Source organism: Moschus berezovskii, chromosome 8 (assembly GCF_049115385.1).
Source record: "Moschus berezovskii isolate FMDL1 chromosome 8, NW_MosBer_1.0, whole genome shotgun sequence".
Classification (NCBI taxonomy): domain Eukaryota; kingdom Metazoa; phylum Chordata; class Mammalia; order Artiodactyla; family Moschidae; genus Moschus; species Moschus berezovskii.
This window is the reverse complement of record NC_142467.1, coordinates 14,460,484-14,484,366: the sequence shown is the minus strand read 5'-3', so window position 1 is coordinate 14,484,366 and position 23,883 is coordinate 14,460,484. Positions and strand designations below refer to the sequence as shown.

At 43.7% G+C, this 23,883-nt stretch overlaps 1 protein-coding gene across 8 annotated transcripts in view; it reads left to right on the top strand.

Moving 5' to 3' along the window:
- The window catches only part of CAST (calpastatin), a 125,299-nt gene that overhangs the window by 80,758 nt on the left and 20,658 nt on the right, over positions 1-23,883 (top strand). For all 8 annotated transcript variants that reach the window (XM_055429450.2, XM_055429449.2, XM_055429453.2 and 5 more), the window contains 12 exons: positions 1,084-1,170; positions 5,265-5,333; positions 6,630-6,728; positions 8,228-8,308; positions 9,585-9,623; positions 10,116-10,208; positions 10,688-10,777; positions 13,563-13,664; positions 17,521-17,604; positions 18,542-18,589; positions 19,733-19,828; positions 21,892-21,987. In XM_055429450.2, the coding sequence (XP_055285425.2) occupies positions 1,084-1,170; positions 5,265-5,333; positions 6,630-6,728; positions 8,228-8,308; positions 9,585-9,623; positions 10,116-10,208; positions 10,688-10,777; positions 13,563-13,664; positions 17,521-17,604; positions 18,542-18,589; positions 19,733-19,828; positions 21,892-21,987 (984 nt within the window). The remainder of the gene's footprint in view (positions 1-1,083; positions 1,171-5,264; positions 5,334-6,629; positions 6,729-8,227; positions 8,309-9,584; positions 9,624-10,115; positions 10,209-10,687; positions 10,778-13,562; positions 13,665-17,520; positions 17,605-18,541; positions 18,590-19,732; positions 19,829-21,891; positions 21,988-23,883) is intronic.

Sequence of the window (23,883 nt, the reverse complement as noted above, 5' to 3'; positions counted from 1 at the left end):
TTTACTGGTGTTGCAAGTAATCTTGAGGAGACCTGGGACTACGTAAGGCCTGAGGAGGGCATCAGACAGGTCTGGGGGATGTTCCGTCATGCCCTGTCACTGCCCAGCAGTGTCCAGTTGTGACCTTGAGGGAGCAGGCTCTGGTGTCTTACAGAAGGGAAGCTGGGAGTTGAGGCTGCCTTCTGCACCCCTCTCCTCATGGCAGTTTAGTTGCCAGGTCATGTCTGATGCTTGCAAACCCATGGACTGTGGCCCCCCCAGGTTCCTCTGTCCATGGGATTCTCCAGGCTAGAATACTGGAATGGGTCACCATTTCCTTCTCTAGGGTATCTTCCCGACCCAGGAATCGAACCCAGGTCTCCCGCACTGCAGGCAGATGATTTACCAACTGAGCTATGAGGGAAGCCCTCTCATGGGCTGTGGGGATTCAGATGCCCTGCGTGATCTGCTCCTTACCTGGAGGTCTTAGAGTTTTGTGGCTCTTACTCGAGACATCAACTTACAGATCCAAAAAATCAGAAATATATTCTGTATTTCCAGAACTAACAGGAGTCATATATAAGAATAAGCATCTATGAGAAGAACTTTTTCGTTGCGAGCTCTTGGAAAACCATATATCTTGTATACAACAATATATCTTGTATCAGAATTGCTGTGTGGCCCACCGACTGTAGCCACTTGTGTATTTCATTTGGCTTACCGTAATCAAAATGAATTTTAATTAGCTGCTAACAATTGCAGTCAGAATAGTTCACATAAAATGCCAATTTCTAGCTTCTCTTGAAAAACTGGACTCGCTGGCAGCAGTGGGCTCCCATGGCAGTACTTGACTGAGTCCTTACAGCCTGGTATGAGCCTCCCTGGCCCACTTCACCTGTGTATGTTACCTGCGTGGCCTCTGTAAGCTCTGGAGTCTGGCGATGTGTGCCCCGCCTTGCGTCATGTCCAGCAGAAGCTAGTGACCGTTTCTCTACAAGATGTCCACGAGGGGAAACAGGCTCTGTATTATTCAAACATAACGTTGGAAATGTGTGATCTTGAAAATGGTCATTCAACGTTGACTTAATTGTGTTGATCATTTAGACCAAGTCACAGGACAAGATTTCTGGCGGTGGGAAGAGCGCTGTTCCTGCTGTTGTCACTGCGGTATCTGCCGAACCAGCTGACAAGGTGAGCACACGGGAAGGATACCGCGTGTGCATGGGCCCTGATGCTCATCAGGTCTGTTTATGAGAAACAGACGCTCAGCGAAGACCCGTTCTCCCCGGGTTGGCCTGTGTTTGACCATTCAGTATTCCAGCACTGTCATACCCAAGTAACCGGTCATTCGGTAAAACTGAGCACGTCGTATGTGGCAGTTTATGAAGAGGAGCGTGCGTCTAAAGAATAGAGAAGAGAGCAAGACAACAAAAATGAATTTAAAATTCCTGTATTCAGTACACAGTTACTGAGCACCTGCCATGTGTGAGGCCGCATGTCAATACCAAGGAAATTAAAATGTAGGTGGACTCAGACCCTGCCAGCAGGATTTATAGGTTTGGAATGAAGCACATAAAACTGCTGTGACCATTTGAATTAGCATTACTCTCAGCATTTCGTATAAACACTACCCTCTTGAAGTAAGTAAATCATGTGTGGTCACGGCACCTACATCAATTGATAGGGGAGGTTTTTGAGGGGGTCTCACAAGCCCTCTCAGGAGTATGTGTGCCATGCTGGCAAATTATGGGCAGCTTCCCTAGATCCTTTGAAGGGACCAGCCTGAGAGTGTAAGACAAGAAATGGTCTGCTGTTTCTACTCAGAGCAATACAGAGTTAGCAGTCCATTAGTAATCAGTTTGGAAGTCATCTTATCCCAGAATGGCTAGTACTTATTTCTCTTAAAGTCACAGGTAACTAATTGCAGCAGCAATAAGATGGAAATGAAAGCAAAAAAAAAAAAGTAACATGTTTATTTTCCTGCTTCTCAAAATGGGAACTGTTATCCCCCTGCAGGCTAGATGGTAAGGAAAGTCATAGGATAAAAGTATGGCCCATCTCCCTGAAACATCTGGTTTTCTTAGATTTTGAGAAAGAAAAGGCACGCTTATTTTTCTCCAAACTAATGCAGATACCAGATGGCTGCTGCTGCTGCTGCTAAGTCACTTCAGTCGTGTCCGACTCTGTGTGATCCCATAGACGGAAGCCCACCAGGCTCCCCCATCCCTGGGATTCTCCAGGCAAGAACACTGGAGTGGGTTGCCATTTCCTTCTCCAGTGTGTGAAAGTGAAAAGTGAAAGTGAAGTCGCTCAGTCGTATCCGACCCTTAGCGACCCCACGGACTGCAGCCTACCAGGCTCCTCCATCCATGAGATTTTCTAGGCAATAGTACTGGAGTGGCTTGCCATTGCCTTCTCCATGATGGCAAAATTTACATGAACTTTAAGTGGAAATACTCAAATTTTAAACTGTTCTGTTTTTCCCAGCAGACCCCCTGTATGTACCTTGAGACAACTCCTCCCTACCCCCAGGTACACCTCACTCTCTTGTGTTGATGAGAGATACTTAGATGCCACAGATAGAAAAGTGGATAGATTGAAGGCGGAGGATTGGATCTCTTGGAAAAGATTTAAAATGCACTCAAAATTTGAAAATGTATGCCACACATTATTTAGCCAGGGTTATCTATAAAATCAAACAGTAAAGCCAGGCAAGGTTTATATGGGATTCTGCTGTGCATTGGCTTGTTCTGGGGCTTGGAACAAATTATTTCACTTTTCTTTGCCTGTAATTTGTCTTCTAGAAAATGAGATTGACGAAACCTGCTTTTTCTTTTTCGGTCCACACCGTGTGTAAAGCACTGTGGATTGTGGTCTGACTCTGCAGGACACTGAGCTGCAGGCCAGCCTCTCTTTTTTTGAATGTGCTGTGCTCAGTCGTGTCCGACTCTTTGTGACCCCACGGACTGTAGCCCACCAGGCTCCTCTGTCCATGGGGATTCTCCAGGCAAGAATACTGGAATGGATTGCCATTTCCTCCTCCAGGGCTTCTTCCCAACCCAGGAATCGAGCCCGAGTCTCTTGTAGCTCCTGTGTTGGCAGGCAAGTTCTTTACCACTGAGCCACCTGGGTATCCCTGGCTGCTCTAGTGTGCCTGGGGCTGCATTCAGGCAGATTGAAACAGAACCCCGCAGGGAGCTGTTTGTGGAGACAGGGATTCTGTCTGATTTGGAGAACCCAGGAGGACTTTGAGTGGATACGATCTGAGTAAGTCGTGAAAGGGAAGCTGGGATTGCAGGCTTGCAAACATAATAAGAGAGAAAAATAGAAGTGTGATCTGAGTGCAAAGGGCATTCCAGTGTGGGTGAAACACAGGAGACGTGAGTGGGAGTCTCAGACCAGAAAGACAGGTCGAGGCGCTGCTGAGGAGCACGCCGAGATGCACTCATCCCCGTGGCAGTGATAACAGCTGGCAGCAGGTAAACACTGGGGATCAGAGAGCAGACGGAGCGATGCGATGGGGTTAAAGCCAGGCTCTGGAGGATTAAGCGACCACAGTGGCCACGATGAGACGGAGTAGAGATTGGAAGGAGGGAGGCTGGTCAGGGGCTGTTCCGGGGAGTCCAAAGTCAGCCTGAGTTAGAGCTCGGATAGAATCAGTGAGTGGGGAGCAGTGCAGGAGGCGTGGCAGAGGTGCAAGCTTCAGGTTTTAGCAAATGATGGGCGGCAGTAAAATCTCAGATGCCCTGGGGCCTCAGCGTCTGAATGGACTAGGTTGGCAACCCTAAGGTGAGACAAGAGAGCCGGGCACCTGGGCTAGGTTTGTGCCAGCACAGAGTCAGAGCCCGTGAGGCGGGCATCTTCTTAAGTGTGGCCCCGGTTACCACTGATGGGTGGACAGAGGTCAGGGGAATTGGTGGAGGCGGGAAACGGATGCCTGCCTTCCGACAGGCTGAACTGAAGTTTCTGAGGTGTCCCGAGAGAGAGAGCCGGTTCGAGCATCGCTTTGGAGCCCGGGTGACGATGGAGAAGGAGAAGCAGGCTGGGGAGAGAGTGACCCCGGGTGAACTCCTGCGCGAGGCTGTGGATGAGTCGAGGAACTGACTTCAGTTGCCAGGACTTGGGTTCACCCTGGTGCCTCCACAGTATCTTCAATACAACAATCACAGCAGCTGCTTATGTAGCACTTCGGAAGAGCTTCGCATGTGCCCAACCACCAGCTTTCACACTGTGATCGATCAGTTAGTTGAACCCTCACAACTAGGTGCAGTGACTGCCCTGGTTCTCACACACGAGGAAACAGAGGTTCAGAAGGAGACGTGACCTGTCTGCAGCCCCTTGCAGCCAGTGTGTGTGTGGGCTGGTGTGCAAACCCAGACCGTCTGAGCCTGTTCGCTCCGCCTCCATGCTCTGCTGCCCAGATTTCAGAGACCTTCAAATAAGACAGCTTCCCATTGTCTTCAGCCCAACAACCTTGCCATTTAGTTCCTGCCTGGCCCCGAAAGCATCTGGCCCCTGACTCTAGAGAATGATTGCCTGGGCCCAGCAGCACAGCAGAAACACACAGAGTATGCGGGGCAAGGGGCAAAGCAGAAGATTTGCCAGAGCGGGCAGAGAACAGAGGCCACATGTGCCAGCATGGAACCAGGATGGTGCTCTGAGAGATGAGAGTCAGGAGACGGGTGCTTGGCAGAGGAACGGAGGGGAGATTATGTCCGGGTAAAGGCATGGAAATTGCAGATTAGAGAGTTGTTGGCAATTACTGACGGAGCAACTGAAGCAGTGGTGGGAAGGGCATTCATTTCACGGAAATGAAGGAAAGAGTGTGTGCTGATTTGACAAAACAAGGGGTGTGGAGGTCTTGATGTGTGGGTACGAAGACTGCGAGAACAGCACCTAGGAACAGTGGCTGCCTTGTTGTAAGAAAGAATTCATGAGCGTTGCAAAGACTAGCTGTGGGTCCTGGGAGAGGCAGCCAAGAGCAAGGAAGAGATAGGTAGACCTGGATTCAAATCCTAGTGCTGTCCTTCACTGAGTGACCTGAGAAGTGACTCAGCCTCTCTCAGCCTTGTTCGCTGCATCACTAAATGAGATTAATATTATTGTTATTATTACTGATGCTGTTTTGAAAAGTATAGAACAGATACAGTGTCTGGCACAGAACAGATGTCCAGTGTCTGACCAATATTATTTGTGTTATAATGTATTCATTTTAAAGTATGTAATATTATTGAACTTGATGAAAGTATATGAGGAGTGTTTATCTGTTTCTCAACCCCCACCAGAATAAAGAAAATAAATCATTAATGTCGGCCGAACCGGTTGAATCCAAACCAAGTAAACCATCTGGAAAGGTATGAAGACAACCGTGCATTTTTGCATAGGTATTTATTCACAGTCTCTGTGTTTTTCGTGATCTGATTTCTTGAGGGCAAACAATATGAGGTGAGGGTAACTTAAAGGACCTTTTTAATGAATTGTTGTTTGAAGCTAATGTAACTGGGTTGGAAGTGTGATTTTTTTTTTTCATGTATATTTGTAACACTTTATATTGTAACCCTCTGTTCTGAAAACTCCAGTTATATATCAAGGAGTTTACATTCGTTTCCCTCCTGCAAATGTACTTTCTTTAAACAGAGGGTTAAAGAAATCTAAAGAATGCCAGGCACTTCTTTATTCTGAAATTTCCAATTGAATCAGCCCAAAGCTAACAGGCCCCAGATTCTATTACACAGTCTGGTGAGTTCCTGAAGTTGTAATAGATATATGGTAGTTGCAAAAAAAAGAAAATGTAAGCGATCATTTTTAAGCTGAATTAAATAGTAAAGGGTCTTTCCTCAACTTGTTATTTTTCCCTTTAAAAGCAGCTTAGTCTTCACAATGAATCATTAAAAAAAAAAATAATAAGTTGTTTTATTTGGCCACACTGTGAGACATGTGGAACTTCCCCCACCAGGAATAGAACCCTTGCTTTGCAATGGCCCCTGCAGTGGAAGTGCAGAATCTTAACCATTGGACTACAGGGGAAGTCCCACAATGTGTGATTCTTAACCTCAAAAATAGGATGGAGTCACTGCTTCTTTCATTTTACCATTTTAAGCCCATATCAACAGAATAAACTGTCACTTCTTATAAATTTAACATCCCTTTCAGGAAATTTCTATTTGTAAACATCTTCAGACGAGCAAGTGATCAGAAAACCACAAATGAATAAAAAAACACAGGGCAATCCATTTTTGAGATACATTTTATTTGGAAGAGATGGAAACAACTGATAAAAAATACCAAGCATTTTCCCTCTTTCCTATATCAACATGGTCATCATTCTTTGTATTTTGTTCATTTTTCTTTTGATTATCAGTACAGTGGTCTGGCAGCCGTGATGAACCATACGCTTGTTCACCTAGTTAATGCCTTTAGACTTACTGAAATTGTGATTCTTGCTTGAATGTGGCTTTCCATCTTGCCAACCTAGAGTCTGTACTCTGGGACTTTAATAAGTTCTATTACAGACCAGATTTTAACCATTTTGACCGCAGAAGAACTTTTGGTGTTTGGCATTTTTCTACATAGAATTTCTTTTGGTAGTTAAAATGTCGAAGTGAAGGGTGTGTAGCAAGTAGCATTTACGTATCTGCTCTGTTTTCCAGTCAGACATGGATACTGCTCTGGATGACTTAATAGACACTTTAGGACAACCTGAAGAGACGAAAGAAGATAACACCACATATACTGGACCAGAAGTTTTGGTACGTGACCTTGATGTCTCTAAAGATTCATACCTAGTGAGTAAGAGGGCTAGGAGGTCATGGGCCTGATGCACGCAAGGATGCACGGTGTTCTGTCACTTGAAGAGAAACAGGATGTTGTTAGTGTCAGTGACAGCAAATGAACATGAGTGTTGTGGTTGGAAACTGTCCCAGGAAGCTCTGCAAGTTGTGTTGATCAGCAAACACTGTCTTTCTTCTGAGACTACAGCTGGGCTGTACTCTGTTGAGTCACAAAGATTTATTTTCTGTCTTTGAGGTTTACATCCTCATGGTTTCCAGATATTTCCATCCTGTGACTTGAACTAATTCTGATTTCTAGATATTTTCTACCCTCAGTTCATTTCTATTCCTGATTCATAAAAAGCAGTTATATATTCTTTGTATTAAGAAAGACATTCCATAGATTGGAAGAAAATATTGCAATAGACACAACAAAGGACTTGTTTCTAGAGTTTATGAAGAATTTTTGAAAGTGAGAATAAAAAATTCCAGTATAAAATTAGGAGAAAATCTGACCAGTAGACACATGAAAGTCTCCCTAGTAATTAGGAAAATAATACTAAAACACAGAAGGATGGTACTTCACACTTACCTGATTGGCAGAAGTGTCAAAGTCTGACACGTGGCCCAGAGTCTGTGGATGACACATGAATATAAGCATTCCCTCTAACCAGCAGTTCCACGTCTAGACAGATTCCCTGGAGGGGGCCTTGCCCAGTGTGTAATGAGTTATAAGAACAGGTGAAACATTTGGAAATAATTTCATTCAACAGGAAACAAGATGATGACAAGTGGAATGCTTTATGGTGGTTAAAATGGTTTGTTCATGTATCAATATGGTTTCATTACAAAAGCATAATTTTGAATAAAAAATAGTACATTGCAGAATGATAGTAGAATTTGATCTGATACCGTTTATGTAACACTTGAAAATAGGCAAAGTAATGGTGTATATTGTTTATGGATGCTACATGTGGAATAATTGTTTTAAAATATACTCAGCCTTATCCTGATGGATGTGATAAAGTTTGGGGTGGTGGCTATCTCTGGAAAACAAGGAAGAAAAATTGGATTGGAGAGTGAAACAGAGACATCACTCTGACTTTTTTTTATTCCATAAGAAATAACTAGATCTGTTGAGTTATATAGAAATTCACTGTTATCAACTGCTCTTTTGTAGGTATAGAAATATTAGATAATGTAAAATATGTAAAAATAAAATGTATTTTATATAGAAATCAAATTTAATATATTGGTTTGAATATTTTATAGCATTATTTATGGGTTAAGCCAATTAAATATGGGCAAGTATCTGTAGAAACATAAAATTTCAGAGTTGCATAAAATGCTGGCTTCTTAATGATTTGTATTTAATCTCAATAGTTCCGTAAGTTAATAATGCAATAATACTTTGATTTAAGAGTTATGTATACAACATTCTCAGCTAAAATCCCTATACATACTTTTTTTTCCCCTAGGATCCAATGAGTTCTACCTACATAGAGGAACTGGGTAAAAGAGAAGTCACACTTCCTCCAAAATATAGGGAACTTTTGAATGTAAGTTAGACAGTTACTCATTTACACCTTATTGTTTTCTCTTTGGAATTATAATTTTTATCACATTAATATATCCAATTATTTTAACTTAAATAAAACAATGGGCTTGTGAAACTGTCATTACTCTGAAGCTCACCGTATTAGTTTGATGGGGCTGCCATGTCAGAGTGTTACAGATTGGATGGCTTAAACAACAGAAACTTACTGTCTCACAGTTCTGGGGGCTCAAAGACTGGAGTCGAGATGTGGGCAGAGTTGGTTCTGTTTCAGGCCCCTCTGCGTGGTCTCCACATGTAGGTGCCTCTGTGTAATAATTCTATGGCTTCTTTCCATGCGTACATGTCTGCATGTCGTCTTTTCTCTATGTGGATCTTTGGGTCACTTCTCCCTTTTATAGGAACACTGGTCATATTGAAATAAGACCCATCTTAATGTTGTCATTTCACCTTAATTACCTCTGTAATTAAATTAAATACCACTTCATGGCAAATAGATGGGTGGCTGACTTTATTTTTCTGGGCTCCAAAATCACTGCAGATGGTGATTGCAGCCATGAAATTAAAAGATGCTTACTCCTTGGAAGGCAAGTTATGACCAACCTAGACAGCATATTAAAAATCAGAGACATCACTTTGTCAACAAAGGTCCATCTAGTCAAGGCTATGGTTTTTCCAGTGGTCATGTATGGACGTGAGAGTTGGACTATAAAGAAAGCTGAGCACCGAAGAATTGATGCTTTTGAACTGTGGTGTTGGAGAAGACTCTTAAGAGTCCCTTGGACTGCAAGGAGATCCAACCAGTCCATCCTAAAGAAGATCAGTCCTGGGTGTTCACTGGAAGGACTGATGTTGAAGCTGAAACTCCAATACTTTGGCCACCTGATGCGAAGAGCTGACTCATTGGAAAAGACCCTGATGCTGGGAAAGATTGAGGGCAGGAGGAGAAGGGGACAAAAGAGGATGAGATGGCTGGATGGCATCACTGACTCGATGGACAGGGGTTTGGGTGGACTCTGGGAGTTGGTGATGGACAGGGAGGCCTGGCGTGCTGCAGTTCATGGGGTCGCCAAGAGTCAGACACAACTGAGCGACTGAACTGAACTGAAGGGCCCCATCTTCAAATAGAGTCCTATTCTGAGATTTTGGGGGATGGGACTTCAACATGTGAGTTTGGGGAGGATGCATTTCAGCCCATCGCATTCACTGAGTTATGCATTTTGCTGACTGTAAGGATTAATCTTGCCTTCTCAGCACCATCAAACTAATATTTGTTTCAGAAAGAAGAAGGGATCGCAGGGCCTCCTCCAGACTCCTCGGTGAGTTTACATAAATGTCTTCCAAGATCAGATTTAACATTTTTCATATCTTTGGTTGGGGGAATAGTTATCAATTCTGTAGTTTTGGATTATGACTATAGTGATCTCTAAATCAGATGACGTTTCCATCTATTCAGAGGAAGAGGGTGGGGATGGGGGTCATTTCAGTGCTTGTTTATTTCCTAATTAGTTTTTCTTGAGGGAAAGAAGAATGGGGCAAGAAAGTTTTAGGACAGAATAAATATTATTAAAAATAGGATGAGAGTATCCTACCAACATAGTAACAAGTATATTGAGAGAAACAGAAAAATAATATTCATTGAGCTTCCAATTTCCTCCCAAACATAGGCCTTCATCTGAGTTATTTCGTTAAGTATCTCCTTTGGTAGTCAAAGAATTGCATGAGTGCATTCATCACTTGCTGGGTTTATAATGTGTTCTGTCACTTGAATGATTCCCATGCGTGACCTGTCATGCTGCCTGTTTCTTTAGAAACCCCTGGGGCCCAATGACGCCATCGATGCCTTGTCATCAGACTTCACCTGCAGTTCCCCTACAGCTGATGCGAAGAAAACTGAGAAAGAGGTATTGTTTTTAATGCACTTAGGGAAACTTGTTAGACACTACCTCCCACTTTGAGACAACAACTTTTTTTTTTTTTTTTAACTTTATTTTTGACTCCACTGTCTTCATTGCTGCGTTGGGGCTTTCTCTAGTTGGGGCAAGCGAGGGCTGCTCTGTAGTTGCCATGTGCAGGCTTCTGCAGGGGGCTTCTCCTGTTGCAGAGCCAGGGCTCTAGGTACACAGGCTTCAGTCGTTGTGGCTCGAGGGCTCTAGAGCACAGGCTCGGTGGTCGTGGCGCACGGGCTTTGTTGCTCCACGGCATGTGGGATCTTCCCTGACCAGGGATCGAACCCATGTCCCCTGCATTGCAAGGCAGCCTCTTAGCCACTGGCCACCAGAGAAGCCCCAAGAGGCCAACTTTTTACTTCTGGTTCTTGCCATTTGGTTAATACGTTTCCCTCATCTACCAGTCAAACTTTCTTTTGTCTTTTATTTTTCAGAAATCTACAGAAGAGGCTTTAAAAGCTCAGTCAGCTGGGGTAATCAGAAGTGTTGCTCCACCCCAAGAGAAAAAAAGGAAAGTGGAAGAGGTATCAATAATTACTTCTTTGAACTTCAGCATGGTCCCCTTGGACAGCAGTTTGCTTTCCTGAGGCTGATCCTGCTGACTGCGGGACATCCCAATAGTGCATGATACCCATAGACCTCCTTTGTTCCCCTCAGGCCTGCGTGGCATAGTGAAACCAGTCAGGCTTATATTGGTCAGGCAGGCCTTCTCTATTTCTACAGATGCTTATGGGTGATTTTGGCACACGTGCCTTGGTTGTGGCAGGAATACACAGAAGAATTGTACAAAAAAGATCTTCACGACCAAGATAGTCACGATAATGTGATCACTGACCTAGAGCCAGACATCTTGGAATGTGAAGTCCAGTGGGCCTTAGAAAGCATCACTACGAACAAAGCTAGTGGAGGTGATGGAATTCCAGTTGAGCTATTTCAAGTCTTGAAAGATGATGCTGTGAAAGTGCTGCACTCAATATGCCAGCAGATTTGGAAAACTCAGCAGTGGCCACAGGACTGGAAGAGGTCAGTCTTCATTCCAATCCCAAAGAAAGGCAATGCCAAAGAATGCTCTAACTACCGCACAGTTGCACTCATCTCACACGCTAGTAAAGTCATGCTCAAAATTCTCCAAGCCAGGCTTCAGCAGTATGTAAACCGTGAACTCCCAGATGTTCAAGCAGGTTTTAGAAAAGGCAGAGGCACCAGAGATCAAATTGCCAACATCCGCTGGATCATGGAGAAAGCAAGAGAGTTTTAGAAAAACATCTATTTCTGCTTCATTGACTATGCCAAAGCCTTTGACTGTGTCGATCACAATAAACTGTGGAACATTCTGAAAGAGATGGGAATCCCAGACCACCTGACCTGCCTCTTGAGAAACCTGTATGCAGGTCAGGAAGCAACAGTTAGAACTGGACATGGAACAACAGACTGGTTCCAAATAGGAAAAGGTGTACGTCAAGGTTGTATATTGTCACCTTGCTTATTTAACTTCTATGCAGAGTACATCATGAGGAACGCTGGGCTGGAAGAAGCACAAGCTGGAATCAAGATTGCTGGGAGAAATATCAATAACCTCAGATATGCAGATGACACCACCCTTATGGCAGAAAGTGAAGAGGAACTCAAAAGCCTCTTGATGAAAGTGAAAGAGGAGAGTGAAAAGGTTGGCTTGAAGCTCAACATTCAGAAAACAAAGATCATGGCATCTGGTCCCATCACTTCATGGGAAATAGATGGAAAAACAGTGGAAACAGTGTCAGACTTTATTTTTTTGGGCTCCAAAATCACTGCAGATGCTGATTGCAGCCATGAAATTAAAAGACGCTTGCTCCTTGGAAGGAAAGTTATGACCAACCTTGATAGTATATTAAAAAGCAGAGACATTACTTTGCCAACCAAGTTCCGTCTAGTCAAGGCAATGGTTTTTCCCGTGGTCATGTATGGATGTGAGAGTTGGACTGTGAAGAAAGCTGATCGCCGAAGAATCGATGCTTTTGAACTGTGGTGTTGGAGAAGACTCTTGAGAGTCCCTTATACTGCAAGGAGATCCAACCAGTCCATTCTAAAGGAGATCAATCCTGGATGTTCATTGGAGGGACTGATGCTAAAGCTGAAACTGCAATACTTTGGCCACCTCATGCGACGAGTTGACTCACTGGAAAAGACTCTGATGCTGGGAAAGGTTGGGGGCAGGAGGAGAAGGGGACGACGGAGAATGAGATGGCTGGATGGCATCACCGACTCTGTGGACATGAGTTTGAGTGAACTCCGGGAGTTGGTGATGGACAGGGAGGCCTGGCGTGCTGTGGTTCATGGGGTCGCGGAGAGTCGGACACGACTGAGCGACTGATCTGATCTGATCTCCCTTGGTTGTGGGAGAAGACTGTCGCACCGTTACTTTACACAGAAGGGCAGGACCCCAGAGACACAGCTCTCTGGAGACATCAGATCTTTGGCTTGATTTTCTGAAGGGCCTGGAGTCCTGTGACCCTCAAGGGGAGCGTTGCTGCAGCTACTCTGTCCACCTTGACCACAGTCAGCTATAACCTGATTCTCAGGAATCCTGAAAGGCGGCCCTGCAGCTCTGGGCTGGATGAGAAGACCTGCCCTGTCTGCAGATCGCCCAGATACTGCAGGGAGGAGTTTTCTGTGGGCGCTGCTCTGCCTCTGGCTCGTGGAGTGGCCGGTTTATTTTTTATCTGGAGGAACAGAGAGCACCACACACCTGGGAGTGGGAATTCCTACAGCTATGAGCCACTTCAGGGCCCCATGCTTCCTGGACTTCACTGGGTTGAAGGACAGGGTTGTCAGAGTCATTTTAATGGACCTTGTTTAGAAAAAGAAAAACAGTACTTTGATACGAGTATTTTACAATTATTACTCTATTTGCACCTCTCACTTGCTAAGAGGTGAAGCCCTGGGCTCCTCTGTGTTAAAGGACAGGGTTGTCAGAGTCATTTTCAAGGAATCTATGTTTAGAAAAAGAAAAACAGTACTTTGATGCAAGTATTTTACAATCGTTACTCTGCGTGCACCTCTTGCTTGCTAAGAGGGGACGTGTACCCCCGGAGTACCGTTACTGTGCCAACGGGTCCTCCCCCATGTTTCCTCTCACCGGTAAGTTCTCATTTCTTTCCCTTTTTTTGCTGGGTTTCAAGTAAAACTGCCTTCCTAGAGTCCTTCCTCAAGCCACAGTTCATTCTTAGAGATTTACTGACAAAATGTGAATATCACAAAGAAGTAGGTGGCTTGTCGAGGTTGAGACCGTCTCTTTTTTCACGTACAGAATTCTTTGCTTCTCCGCAGGACGCCATGACTGAGCAGGCCCTGGAGGCCCTGTCGGTCTCCCTGGGCACCCGGAAGCCGGAGCCAGAGCTCGACCCCAGCTCCATTAAGGAGGTCGATGAGGTACTGACCTGGGGGTTCACGTACAAAGCCTGTTAGTCTGCAGCTCACGAGGTTACGAAACTAATACCCAACACATGTTTAGAACTTTTGCACCACTTTTGTTTTTAGTAGAGACCTCAAATGAAGTGTGCTTTGTTCTGCCTTACTTTCAGAGTCTAATTCAGGTATTTTATTGCTGGGGAGTTAGCAGCCAGGCAGGATATTTGAGTGTTCGTCTTATAAACCATCTAGAATTTTAATACTTCCAATGAACGACTAGTCTCCTTTGCCAATTCTTAAGTGACACCTGGCTAAACAAGGTAACATAGAGGTGGTGGCCTGGCGAGAAACAGGCTTGTCTGCTCGTATCGAAATTGGAAATTTGTATTTTCAGAAGGGTTCTAGGTGCTTCTCTTTATAAAGAAAGAGGGGAGATAGCTGCAGACGGGGGTGGGAGATCCTTTGTATAACTCTGGGGAAAAGTGTTGAAAGCTTGTCGTCAGTTGGAATAAAATCAAGCAATAATTGCTGTATAGCTAGAACGAATGCATGTTTAGAGTATGGAGGTAGGGAGTTGCTTGTCTTTGATAGAAGAGAGTTTTCATGTTATGTTTCCATTTTTAAGAGATTGTTGAGGAGTCCTCTCGGGGGGAAAAGAGGAGGAGATGCAGAGGGGTGTCCTGGGGGCACCCTTGGCCAGGCAGTGGTGGGGAGACCCTCCGGAGCGCCCGTCTCCTAGCTCAGGTGGGACCTGGCGGCCGTCGCTGTCACAATGCTGTGGCCTCTGCTGTCACTTCCTGTTCCGGTCTCCAGGGGAAGGTGGGTCTCGGTCACTCCCAGCAACTTTCCTGGAGTCTGGGACTGCCCAGTCCCCAATGGGCCAGTTTCTATCATCAACCTTCTTTGAGGACTCGCCGGACGCCATATGGCGTGAAAGGCTTTACGAAGGCGAAGGCAAGGGAGCGGGAGAAGCTGCCCTTGTCCTCCAGGACCAAGTAATGTACTGGGGGGAAGGGGAACTTGGATTGCAGCAGGGTGCGAGGGGTCACAGCATCTCGAGGAAACGGTGGTCCTGGCAGGACCCTGGGGGTCCACCACTGAAGGCCCTGTGGCAGCCCGCCAAGGGCACTTCTGCCTCAGGGCTGTTTGATTAGGGTGATTTGAGAAGATGCTAATTTGGGGAGGGAACATATAGACATAAATCCCAGGATGAAAAGACTCTTAGGAGTGACTGAAATCAGATGAGTAGATGTAAAACAAGTTATGTCAAAAAAAAGTTTTAAACAGTTTGGGTTTAGGGATGTAGAGTAATTAAAGTGTTACTCACTTTAATCCTGGGGGCTCCCTTGGCCAGGCAGTGGTGGGGAGACCCTCCGGAGCACCCGTCTCCTAGCTCAGGTAGGACCTGGCGGCCGTTGCTGTCACAATGCTGTGGCCTCTGCTGTCACTTTAATTTACTGGTGCCCCCCAGTAATTAAAGAGTCAGTCGTGTCTGACTCTTTGCGACCCCATGGACTGCAGCACGCCAGGCCTCCCTGTCCATCACCAACTCCTGAAGTTTACTCAAACTCATGTCCATTGAGTCGGTGATGCCATCCAGCCATCTCATCCTCTGTCGTCCCCTTTTCTTCTTGCCTTCAGTCTTTCTCAGCATCAGGGTCTTTTCAAATGAGTCAGTTCTTCGCATCAGGTGGCCAAAGGATTGGAGTTTCAGCTTCAGCATCAGTCCTTCCAAAGAATATTCAGGACTGATCTCCTTTAGGATGAACTGATTGTATCTCCTTGCAGTCCAGGGGACTCTCAAGAGTCTTCTCCAACACCACAGTTCAAAAGCATCAATTCTTTGGTGCTCAGCCTTCTTTATAGTCCAACTCTCACATCCATACATGACTACTGGAAAACCATAGCTTTGACTAGATGGAACTTTGTTGGCAAAGTAATGTCTTTGCTTTTTAATACCAGGGAATGTGTTAAATTTCCTTTAGAAAACTAGCAAACTCCTAAAATTTGAATAAAAAGAACAGTTCCTTTTCACTCTTTCCACTAGTTTTCTTTTTCAATTATATGTAAAGTATGAAGATTTTCTAATCCTTTGGATCCTTACGTTGAGTTTTAGTACCTGATGGTGAATGCACTGCTTTGGGTAGTCTGCTGTGATAACCCCATAAAGATTGATACGGTATAGGAGTCCGCGGCCACTCCAGCACATTCTACGCCAGATGATGCTTCAGAGAGGAGGTCCATGCCTGCTTATCATTCTTATAAATAATGTATCATGGCATATTTATTTTGTAGTGATACCTCATTATTAATCTCCCCTGATTCTAGGGCTTGCCTGGTTGCTCAGTTGGTAAAGAATCCACTTGCAGTGCAGGAAACCAGGACTCTATCCCTGTGTCTGGAAGATCCCTTGGAGAAGGGAATGGCAACCCACTCCAGTATTCTTGCCTGAACAATCCCATGGACAGAGGAGCCTGGCGGGCTACAGTCCATGGGAGTCGCAAAAGAGTCAGACACGATGTAGTGACTAAACCACCACCATTTCTAGTGCAGTTAACTAGTCTGGAACTATGTCAATTCAGGGATATTTGTTTTCATTGCCTGTTGAATACAGACCACAGTGCAGACACTTAAGAAATATAAAGGTCAAAGAGGAATAGAAAGGTATCTAGCTGTGCATATGACTCACTGTTCACAAGCCCAAGTGGGGGCACAGTCCTATATGGGTGACTCTTTCATGAGGACTGTTTTATAGCTGGAGACCTCACAGATCCCTGAACTGGGGAGAACTACGGTGTAATAGGATATCCTCTATATCCTGAAGTAGAATATAACCGGAAATATTTTTTTTAAAAATCCTTTCATCCCTTAATGATGGTTATTATTCTATAGAACAATAAAACTATAATCCCAAAGCCTAGTAAAAGTACCTGGCTTATTAAAAGTGCTCATTAAATATTTTAAAATTAATCAACTAAAGATTCGATGGAGAACCACGGTCTGAGGCTGAGCCATAGATGGGAGCAATAAGGTGAGCTGGAATCAGCTAAATACCACCCACCCCACACACACACATGCACATATACACACACTTTTGTGCCCAGCAGCTCCTTGGCTTGTGATTTAAATCCATGTCTTGATACTGATACAAATTATTACAGAGCATGAAACTTCACATTACCCACCAGTAACTTAAAATGCAGATATTCCATTCTGAAAGCCACCAATCTGCTGTGGAAGTGCAATTTTGTGTCCATGCATTCCGTCGCTCATGGTTCAGTAATCCAGTGACTCTTGGTGTTACTGAAGGGAGTTCTTTTAAAAGAGGTAAAACCAGTTATCCATGCATCAGCCAGATTTGTGATGGGATGTCTCTCCCATTTCTCATCTGTTTAACACTGAACGAGTTTAGCACTCCTGAGCATTGGGTTTTTTTTCTCCCCCTTAGGTAAGTACCTCATTGAGTATGACAGATGAAGGCTGTAAAATCATTGCAACTAACTTGTGCCCTCTTCTTAACTTTCTTCAAAGAATATTTATTTCATTTTCTCTGCTGGTCTTTACAAATCAAGAGAGCTAGGTAAGGGTTCTTAAAGAAGTAGCCCCATTTTACAGCTGAAGAAACTGAGGCAAAGAAAGTCTGGGTGGCTTCCCAGGGTCACGGAGACAGGGCAAGGACACCTCCCCGGGATTCCTGGCTGGCTTGTTTTTCCTCGACCTCTGGTCTCCCTATACTTCCTTTCTCCTGGCCGCTCTCTAGGCCCTTTAATCTGATTTGGTCTTCTCCTTGACACCCATGGAGTACATAAAGAGATGTCTTATTTTACCTGTATTATCCAAATGTTTTTTTTCTTTTTTGTCCCTCCACTTTCTTCAGGCAAAAGCCAAAGAAGAGAAGGTAAAGAAATGCGGTGAAGATGAGGAAACTGTCCCCTCGGAGTACAGATTAAAACCGGCCACGGTACATTGCTCACCTCATTGCATGCCGGCGGCTCACTGCTCCTGCCCGTGTGGCCTGTTTTGCCCTGTCTGTCCTCAGGAGGCTTCAGGGCATGTCTGTCCCAGTTCAGATAGCAACTCTGGAAACCCTGAAACTTTTATTTTCTGTCTGAACAGTTGGACCCTTTAAAAGAGAGTTTCCTAAGTAGTGACTGTGTGTGGTCACTAAAATTCCCACAAACTCAAGTGTTTCAGCTATTAACCATACTTGACATAGATCCTTAACCTTAAAGCGGAAGGAATAATTGGGAGTTTGTGTTTTCTCTAACTGCTGATGGAGAAAAGCACAGAGATCTTGTAAGTGGTAGAGAAACGTATGATTTACCAGTGTCTTCAGTGCAAGTGGGTTTGGTTTGGTGTGAGGAGACTGGACTTATCCCTCTAATTATATTTGTCATTTATCTTTGAAATAATGCACATAAACGTATGATGGGAAATACTTGTAATGCTTATATATGGAAAGTATAAAGTATTTTAAGAAATATTCTAGAATGTGAATATCCAAACAACTAAAACAGCTTCATAGGAATGAGATCTACCTCTTCACCCTGGTTGGAGAATCAAAACCTTTTTTTCAGCCTTTCTTTGATGAAGCTGCATCTTTCTTGCCAAAGAACCTTTTAAAAAATTCTACTTCCCTATCCAAAGATGGAAATTATTTTCCAGTAACTTTTTTAAAAAAGTACTTGCATTGTACTTTATAGCATTTGATTTTTATAACTCAGCTCCTTATTCTGATACTTTATTTTAAAAATTAATTTGAAATGCAAACTGACTCAAACATATTGGAAAAAGACAGTCTCTTCTCTCATATCCTGGAATTTCAAAAACAAACTTAATGGGATAAGAAAGCAAAATTTTTTGTTGCATTTTAAATGAATTTTCAATTTCATTCACAGGATAAAGATGGAAAACCACTCTTGCCAGAGGCTGAAGAAAAACCCAAGGTGAGGAAATAAATTTTTTTCTGATACTCAAAAAAAAAAACCAATACAACTCTAAGATATAAAGAGATAATTTTCATAGACCAGATCTCACTGTGGAGACTCGTATGCCAGCCTAGCATTAAGGAGAAAGGAACCTCTGACAGCAGCATTTGGCCATTTCACGCATTTTAATGATTATTACCTAACTATTACAAACTTATAGGTGATATTCATTGAATATAGGAGCCAATATCAAGAGGGCCCTCAAATTAGGTCATTAGCATTTACTTTGATCTAATCTTACCATCAAATGCTCTGATTCTATACTACCTTTACTTAATTTGCTGTTAACCAGCATAGTTACCTGTCATGATGATACTAACAACTACATCTATTAGTCACTTACTGTGTGCCTGACACTACACTAAATGGTGTTTGTGTGTTATCATTTTGAGAACTCACCGAATGAGGAAGGCACTAATATTATCCCCATTTTACAGGTGAGGAAATTAAGACATAAAACGATCCTGTAAATAGCCCAAAATCAGATAGCTAGGAAGTAGCAAGGCCAGGCCTCGAAACTCAGCCTGTCCATCTCTGGGGCCAAACTTGTGAATTTCATGCCATCTGTCTGTCTTAGATTAAGGCATGTGGAGATTTTGACCAATTACAGTAAATAAACAATACCACTTCACTGGAAGGAACTAGGGATAACAGAACTTTCCTGCCAAAACCCCACATTCTCACAGAAGGGGAATATATGATCTGTGTTTCCTCTGACTTATTCATTACGGAAGTCAGCAGGAAGTGGAAAAAGCAATCACATAATTAAAACTATGCAGCTCTTCACCGGAAATGGGCAATTTTATTTGAACAAAATTACTTTGAAATTGAAGTACCAGGAAAACTTTTAGCTGAATAAACCTTTAACATTTTTTGTGGTACTAGGGTGTTCAGTACTCATTATTTGTTGCGTGACATTTATCTTATATTGATAAATGAAATGTATGCCCTGTATAAATTCGCTTTGGGTTTTAGATCCTAAAATGCAACCTAATATATGTTAACTAGAAAAACTTTTTCTCTAGGAAAGCCTTTTTCTTCTATCAAAGTAAAAAAAAAAAATAATTATTTTCATACTGTATAATATTCCTTATATTACAGCCCCTGAGTGAATCAGAACTCATCGATGAACTTTCAGAAGATTTTGACCGGTCTAAGTGTAAAGAAAAACAATCTAAGCCAACTGAAAAAACAGAGGTATGTTTCTAAAACAAAATCTCCAGTTTTGGTTGTTTTTCAGTGTTTTTCTATGATCTTGAAAATGCCGAGACCAAAACTATTTTAACAGGAAGCAGCTGATGAAAAGGCCCATTTTGCCATATTTTTTCACATCCGTGTTCATCTTGCCTGTTTATGGATGTGCTCTGTTTTCCCCAGCTGACCCTGATATTCTTCCCTTCAGGAGAGCCTCACACCAATGCTTGTCTTTCCCTTCCTGCTTCTGTAACTGACCTACTTAAAGCTGTCATCACTCATCACCTCGAGATGGCCGTGGCCTCTGTCTCTGGTCTCCTTCCAGCCCACCCCATGTGTCCACCGGCATTATTCTTTCTCACGCATGTTTGCAGCCACAGCATCCCCCTGTTCCAACGCCAAGAGCTTCCCCAAAAAGTTCCTGCTTGTTTATTTGGGTCTGGAGAAGGAAATGGCAGCCCACTCCAGTGCTCTTGCCTGGACAGTCCCATGGACAGAGGAGCCTGGCGGGCTACACAGTCCATAGGGTCACAAAAGTCGGAGACGACTTAGTGACTAAACCACCACCACCACCAGCTTCCTTTCCTACCAAGATGTGTCCCCCATCACTAAACTCTGATAGTAAGTACTTATGTATCTTCAAGCTTTTCTCACGTGGTTCCTTCTGCTTGGAATGCTGCTGCTAAGTCGCTTCAGTCGTGTCCGACTCTGTGCAACCCCAGAGAGGGCAGCCCACCAGGCTCCTCCGTCCCTGGGATTCTCCAAGCAAGAACACTGCAGTGGGTTGCCATTTCCTTCTCCAAGCATGAAAGTGAAAAGTGAAAGTGAAGTTGCTCAGTCGTCTGACTCTTAGCGACCCCACGGACTGCAGCCTACCAGGCTCCTCCGTCCATGGGATTTTCCAGGCAAGAGTATTGGAGTGGGGTGCCGTTGCCTTCTCCTCTGCTTGGAATAACCTCTCCAAATTCTAGATCAGCTAAAATTGTAGTCAGCCCTAAAAGGCTCTGCTAAAATATGGCCTTTGTCTCCTGCATGTCCCTCCCCAAACTTTACCACACTTCCAGCTCTCAAGCAGAATACAACACACCAGGGAAGTCTGTCATGCTTTCTTTGTACATCCCTGTTGGGACATTTGCTGCAAACAAGGTTTTAGCTGCTTTGGTCTGTACTTCTCACGTGTGTACATATTTTCACATAGTAAATTTCTTGAAAGAAGAGATCATACACTATTAATGATCATCTGGTAAGCACCTTGCGTGTAGGATTTGCTTCCATAAATGTCTGGGATAAAAGCAACCTGTGTGAAATTTTCCTCTTGTGACAAAATGACTGTGACTCTCAAACTTCAGTGTGCATAAAGATGAACAGGAGGGTTTGTCAAAGCACAGATTACTGAGCCCCACCCCCAGAATTCTTGATTTAGTGTGTTAAGGTGGGGCATAAGAATTTGAATTTCTAACAAGTTCCCTAGCAGTGCTGAGGTTGGTGGTCGCAGGACCTCATTTTTAGAACCCCTGGGATAGTCTTACTACCTTGCATTTGTACCTAGCTATTTACAACTCACAAGGTGCTGTTAGATCTATGAACATGATATATTTAAATATTGCATAATTGCAATATATATATATATATAGTACAGCTATATAATATTATATGTTATATAACATTGTGTATTATATGATGGCAAATCATCTACATAATGACAGCTGATAACAATCTTTGAGCTTACTGTGTTCCCACGTACTATGCAAAGCACGTGGTATGTCTTGTCTCATTAAAGGCCTTGAGATGTAGGTACTGTTATCATTCCCATTTTGCAGATGTGGAAACTGTGTCTCAGAGAGTTAAGTAGCCTACCTAACGTGAAAGGTAAAACCAAGTTGAAGTAGTGGTAGCTGGAGAGGTTTAACATCCCTTGAGTTATTCACTGCTCAAGATCCTTAGGCATTCAAGAAAACCTTGCTCACAGCGGGTAGGGTAGCAGACCGTACTGTTGGTTCATTGTTGTCCCATTTTAATAACTGGGTGTTTCAGAAATCCTTCATTGTGCCTGCTTCTTTCTGCAGGCCTCCCCGGCCACTGCCCCTGTGCCCGTGGCAGAGGACGTGCCTCGGACCTCCATGTGTTCTGTGCAGTCGGCTCCACCCACAGCAGCTCCAGCAGTGAGTGACCCTCTGGGCCTTGAGAAATGTCTTGAGAAAGAAGTGTTTTTCCTCCCCTGCCCTTCCTGCTGTGTATTACCAATGTATTACCTTGTTCTAACAAGATAAAAATTAAATCTTAGATAGCTGTATTATCCTCCGTCTTGGGCTCCAGGGAGGAGCTGGAAACTCAGGCTAGATTTAAATGTTTACACTATTTCAGGTGGTTTTGTTTTTAACCTCTTAACATGCTTTCTAGCTCCTCAGCTACTGTGGATAATCGTGCTTCTTCACTTTCCTGTGTTTTTTAAGCTGATCTGGAGTCCCACCAACAGCCAGAAGTACTTTTTATTGACTGTCCTGATGGAAAAGTCTGCACCTTTATCATCAGCTCAGTCACTCAGTCGTGTCCGACTCTTTGCGACCCCACAGACTGCAGCAGGCCAGGCCTCCCTGTCCATCACCAACTCCCAGAGTTTACTCAAATCCATGTCCGTCGCGTCAGTGATGCCATCCAACCATCTCATCTTCTGTCATCCCCTTCTCCTCCCACCTTCAATCTTTCCCAGCATCAGGTCCTTTTCTAGTGAGTCAGCTCTTCGTATCAGGTGGCCAAAGTATTGGAGTTTCAGCTTCAACATCAGTCCTTCCAAAGAACACCCAGGACTGATCTCCTTTAGAATGGACTGGTTGGATCTCCTTGCAGTCCAAGATACTCTCAAGAGTCTTCTCCAACACTACACTTCAAAAGCAGCAATCATTTGGCACTCAGCTTTCTTTGTAGTCCAACTCTCACATCCATACCTGACTACTGGAAAAACCATAGCTTTGACTCTACAGACCTTTGTTGGCAAAGTAACCTCTCTGCTTCTTAATATGCTGTTTAGGCTGGTCATAGCTTTTCTTCCAAGGAGCAAGTGTCTTTTAATTTCATGGTTGCAGTCACTGTCTGCAGTGATTTTGGAGCCCCCCAAAATAGTCTGTCACTGTTTCCATTGTTACACCATGCCATGATCTTAGTTTTTAGAATGTTTTAAGCCAACTTTTCCACTCTCCTCTTTCACTTTCATCAAGAGGCTCTGTAGTTCTTCGTTTTCTGCCATAAGGGTGGTGTCATCTGCATATCTGAGGTTATTGATATTTCTCCCGGCAATCTTGATTCCAGCTTGTGCTTCATCCAGCCCAGCGTTCCTCATGATGTACTCTGCATATAAGTTAAATAAGCAGGGTGACGATATACAGTCTTGTTGTACTCCTTTCCCAGTTTGGAACCAGTCTCTTGTTCCATGTCTAGTTCTGTTGCTTCTTGACTTGCATACACATTTCTCAGGAGGCAGGTAAGGTGTTGTGGTATTCCCATCTCTTTAAGAATTTTCCACAGTTTGTTGTGATCCACACAGTCAAAGGCTTTGGTGTAGTCAATAAAGCAGAAGTAATGTTTTTCGAACTCTCTTGCTTTTTTGATGATCCAGTGGATGTTGGCAATTTGATCTCTAGTTCCTCTGCCTTTTCTAAATCCAGCTTGAACATCTGGAATTTCTCAGTTCGTGTACTGTTGATGCCTGGCTTGGAGAATTTTGAGCATTACTTTACTAGCCTGTGAGATGAGTGCAATTGTGTGGTAGTTTGAACATTCTTTGGCATTGCCTTTCTTTGGGATTGGAATGAAAACTGACCTTTTCCAGTCTTGTGGCCAGTGCTGAGTTTTCCAACTTTGCTGGCTAATTGAGTGCAGCACTTTCACAGCATCATCTTTTAGGGTTTGAAATAGCTCTCAGCTGGAATTCCATCACCTCCACTAGTTTTGTTCCTTTTTTTAATTTTAATTGGAGGCTGATTACTTTACAATATTGTATTGGTTTTGCATAGTGATGCTTCCTAAGGCCCACTTGACTTCACATTCCAGGATGTCTGGCT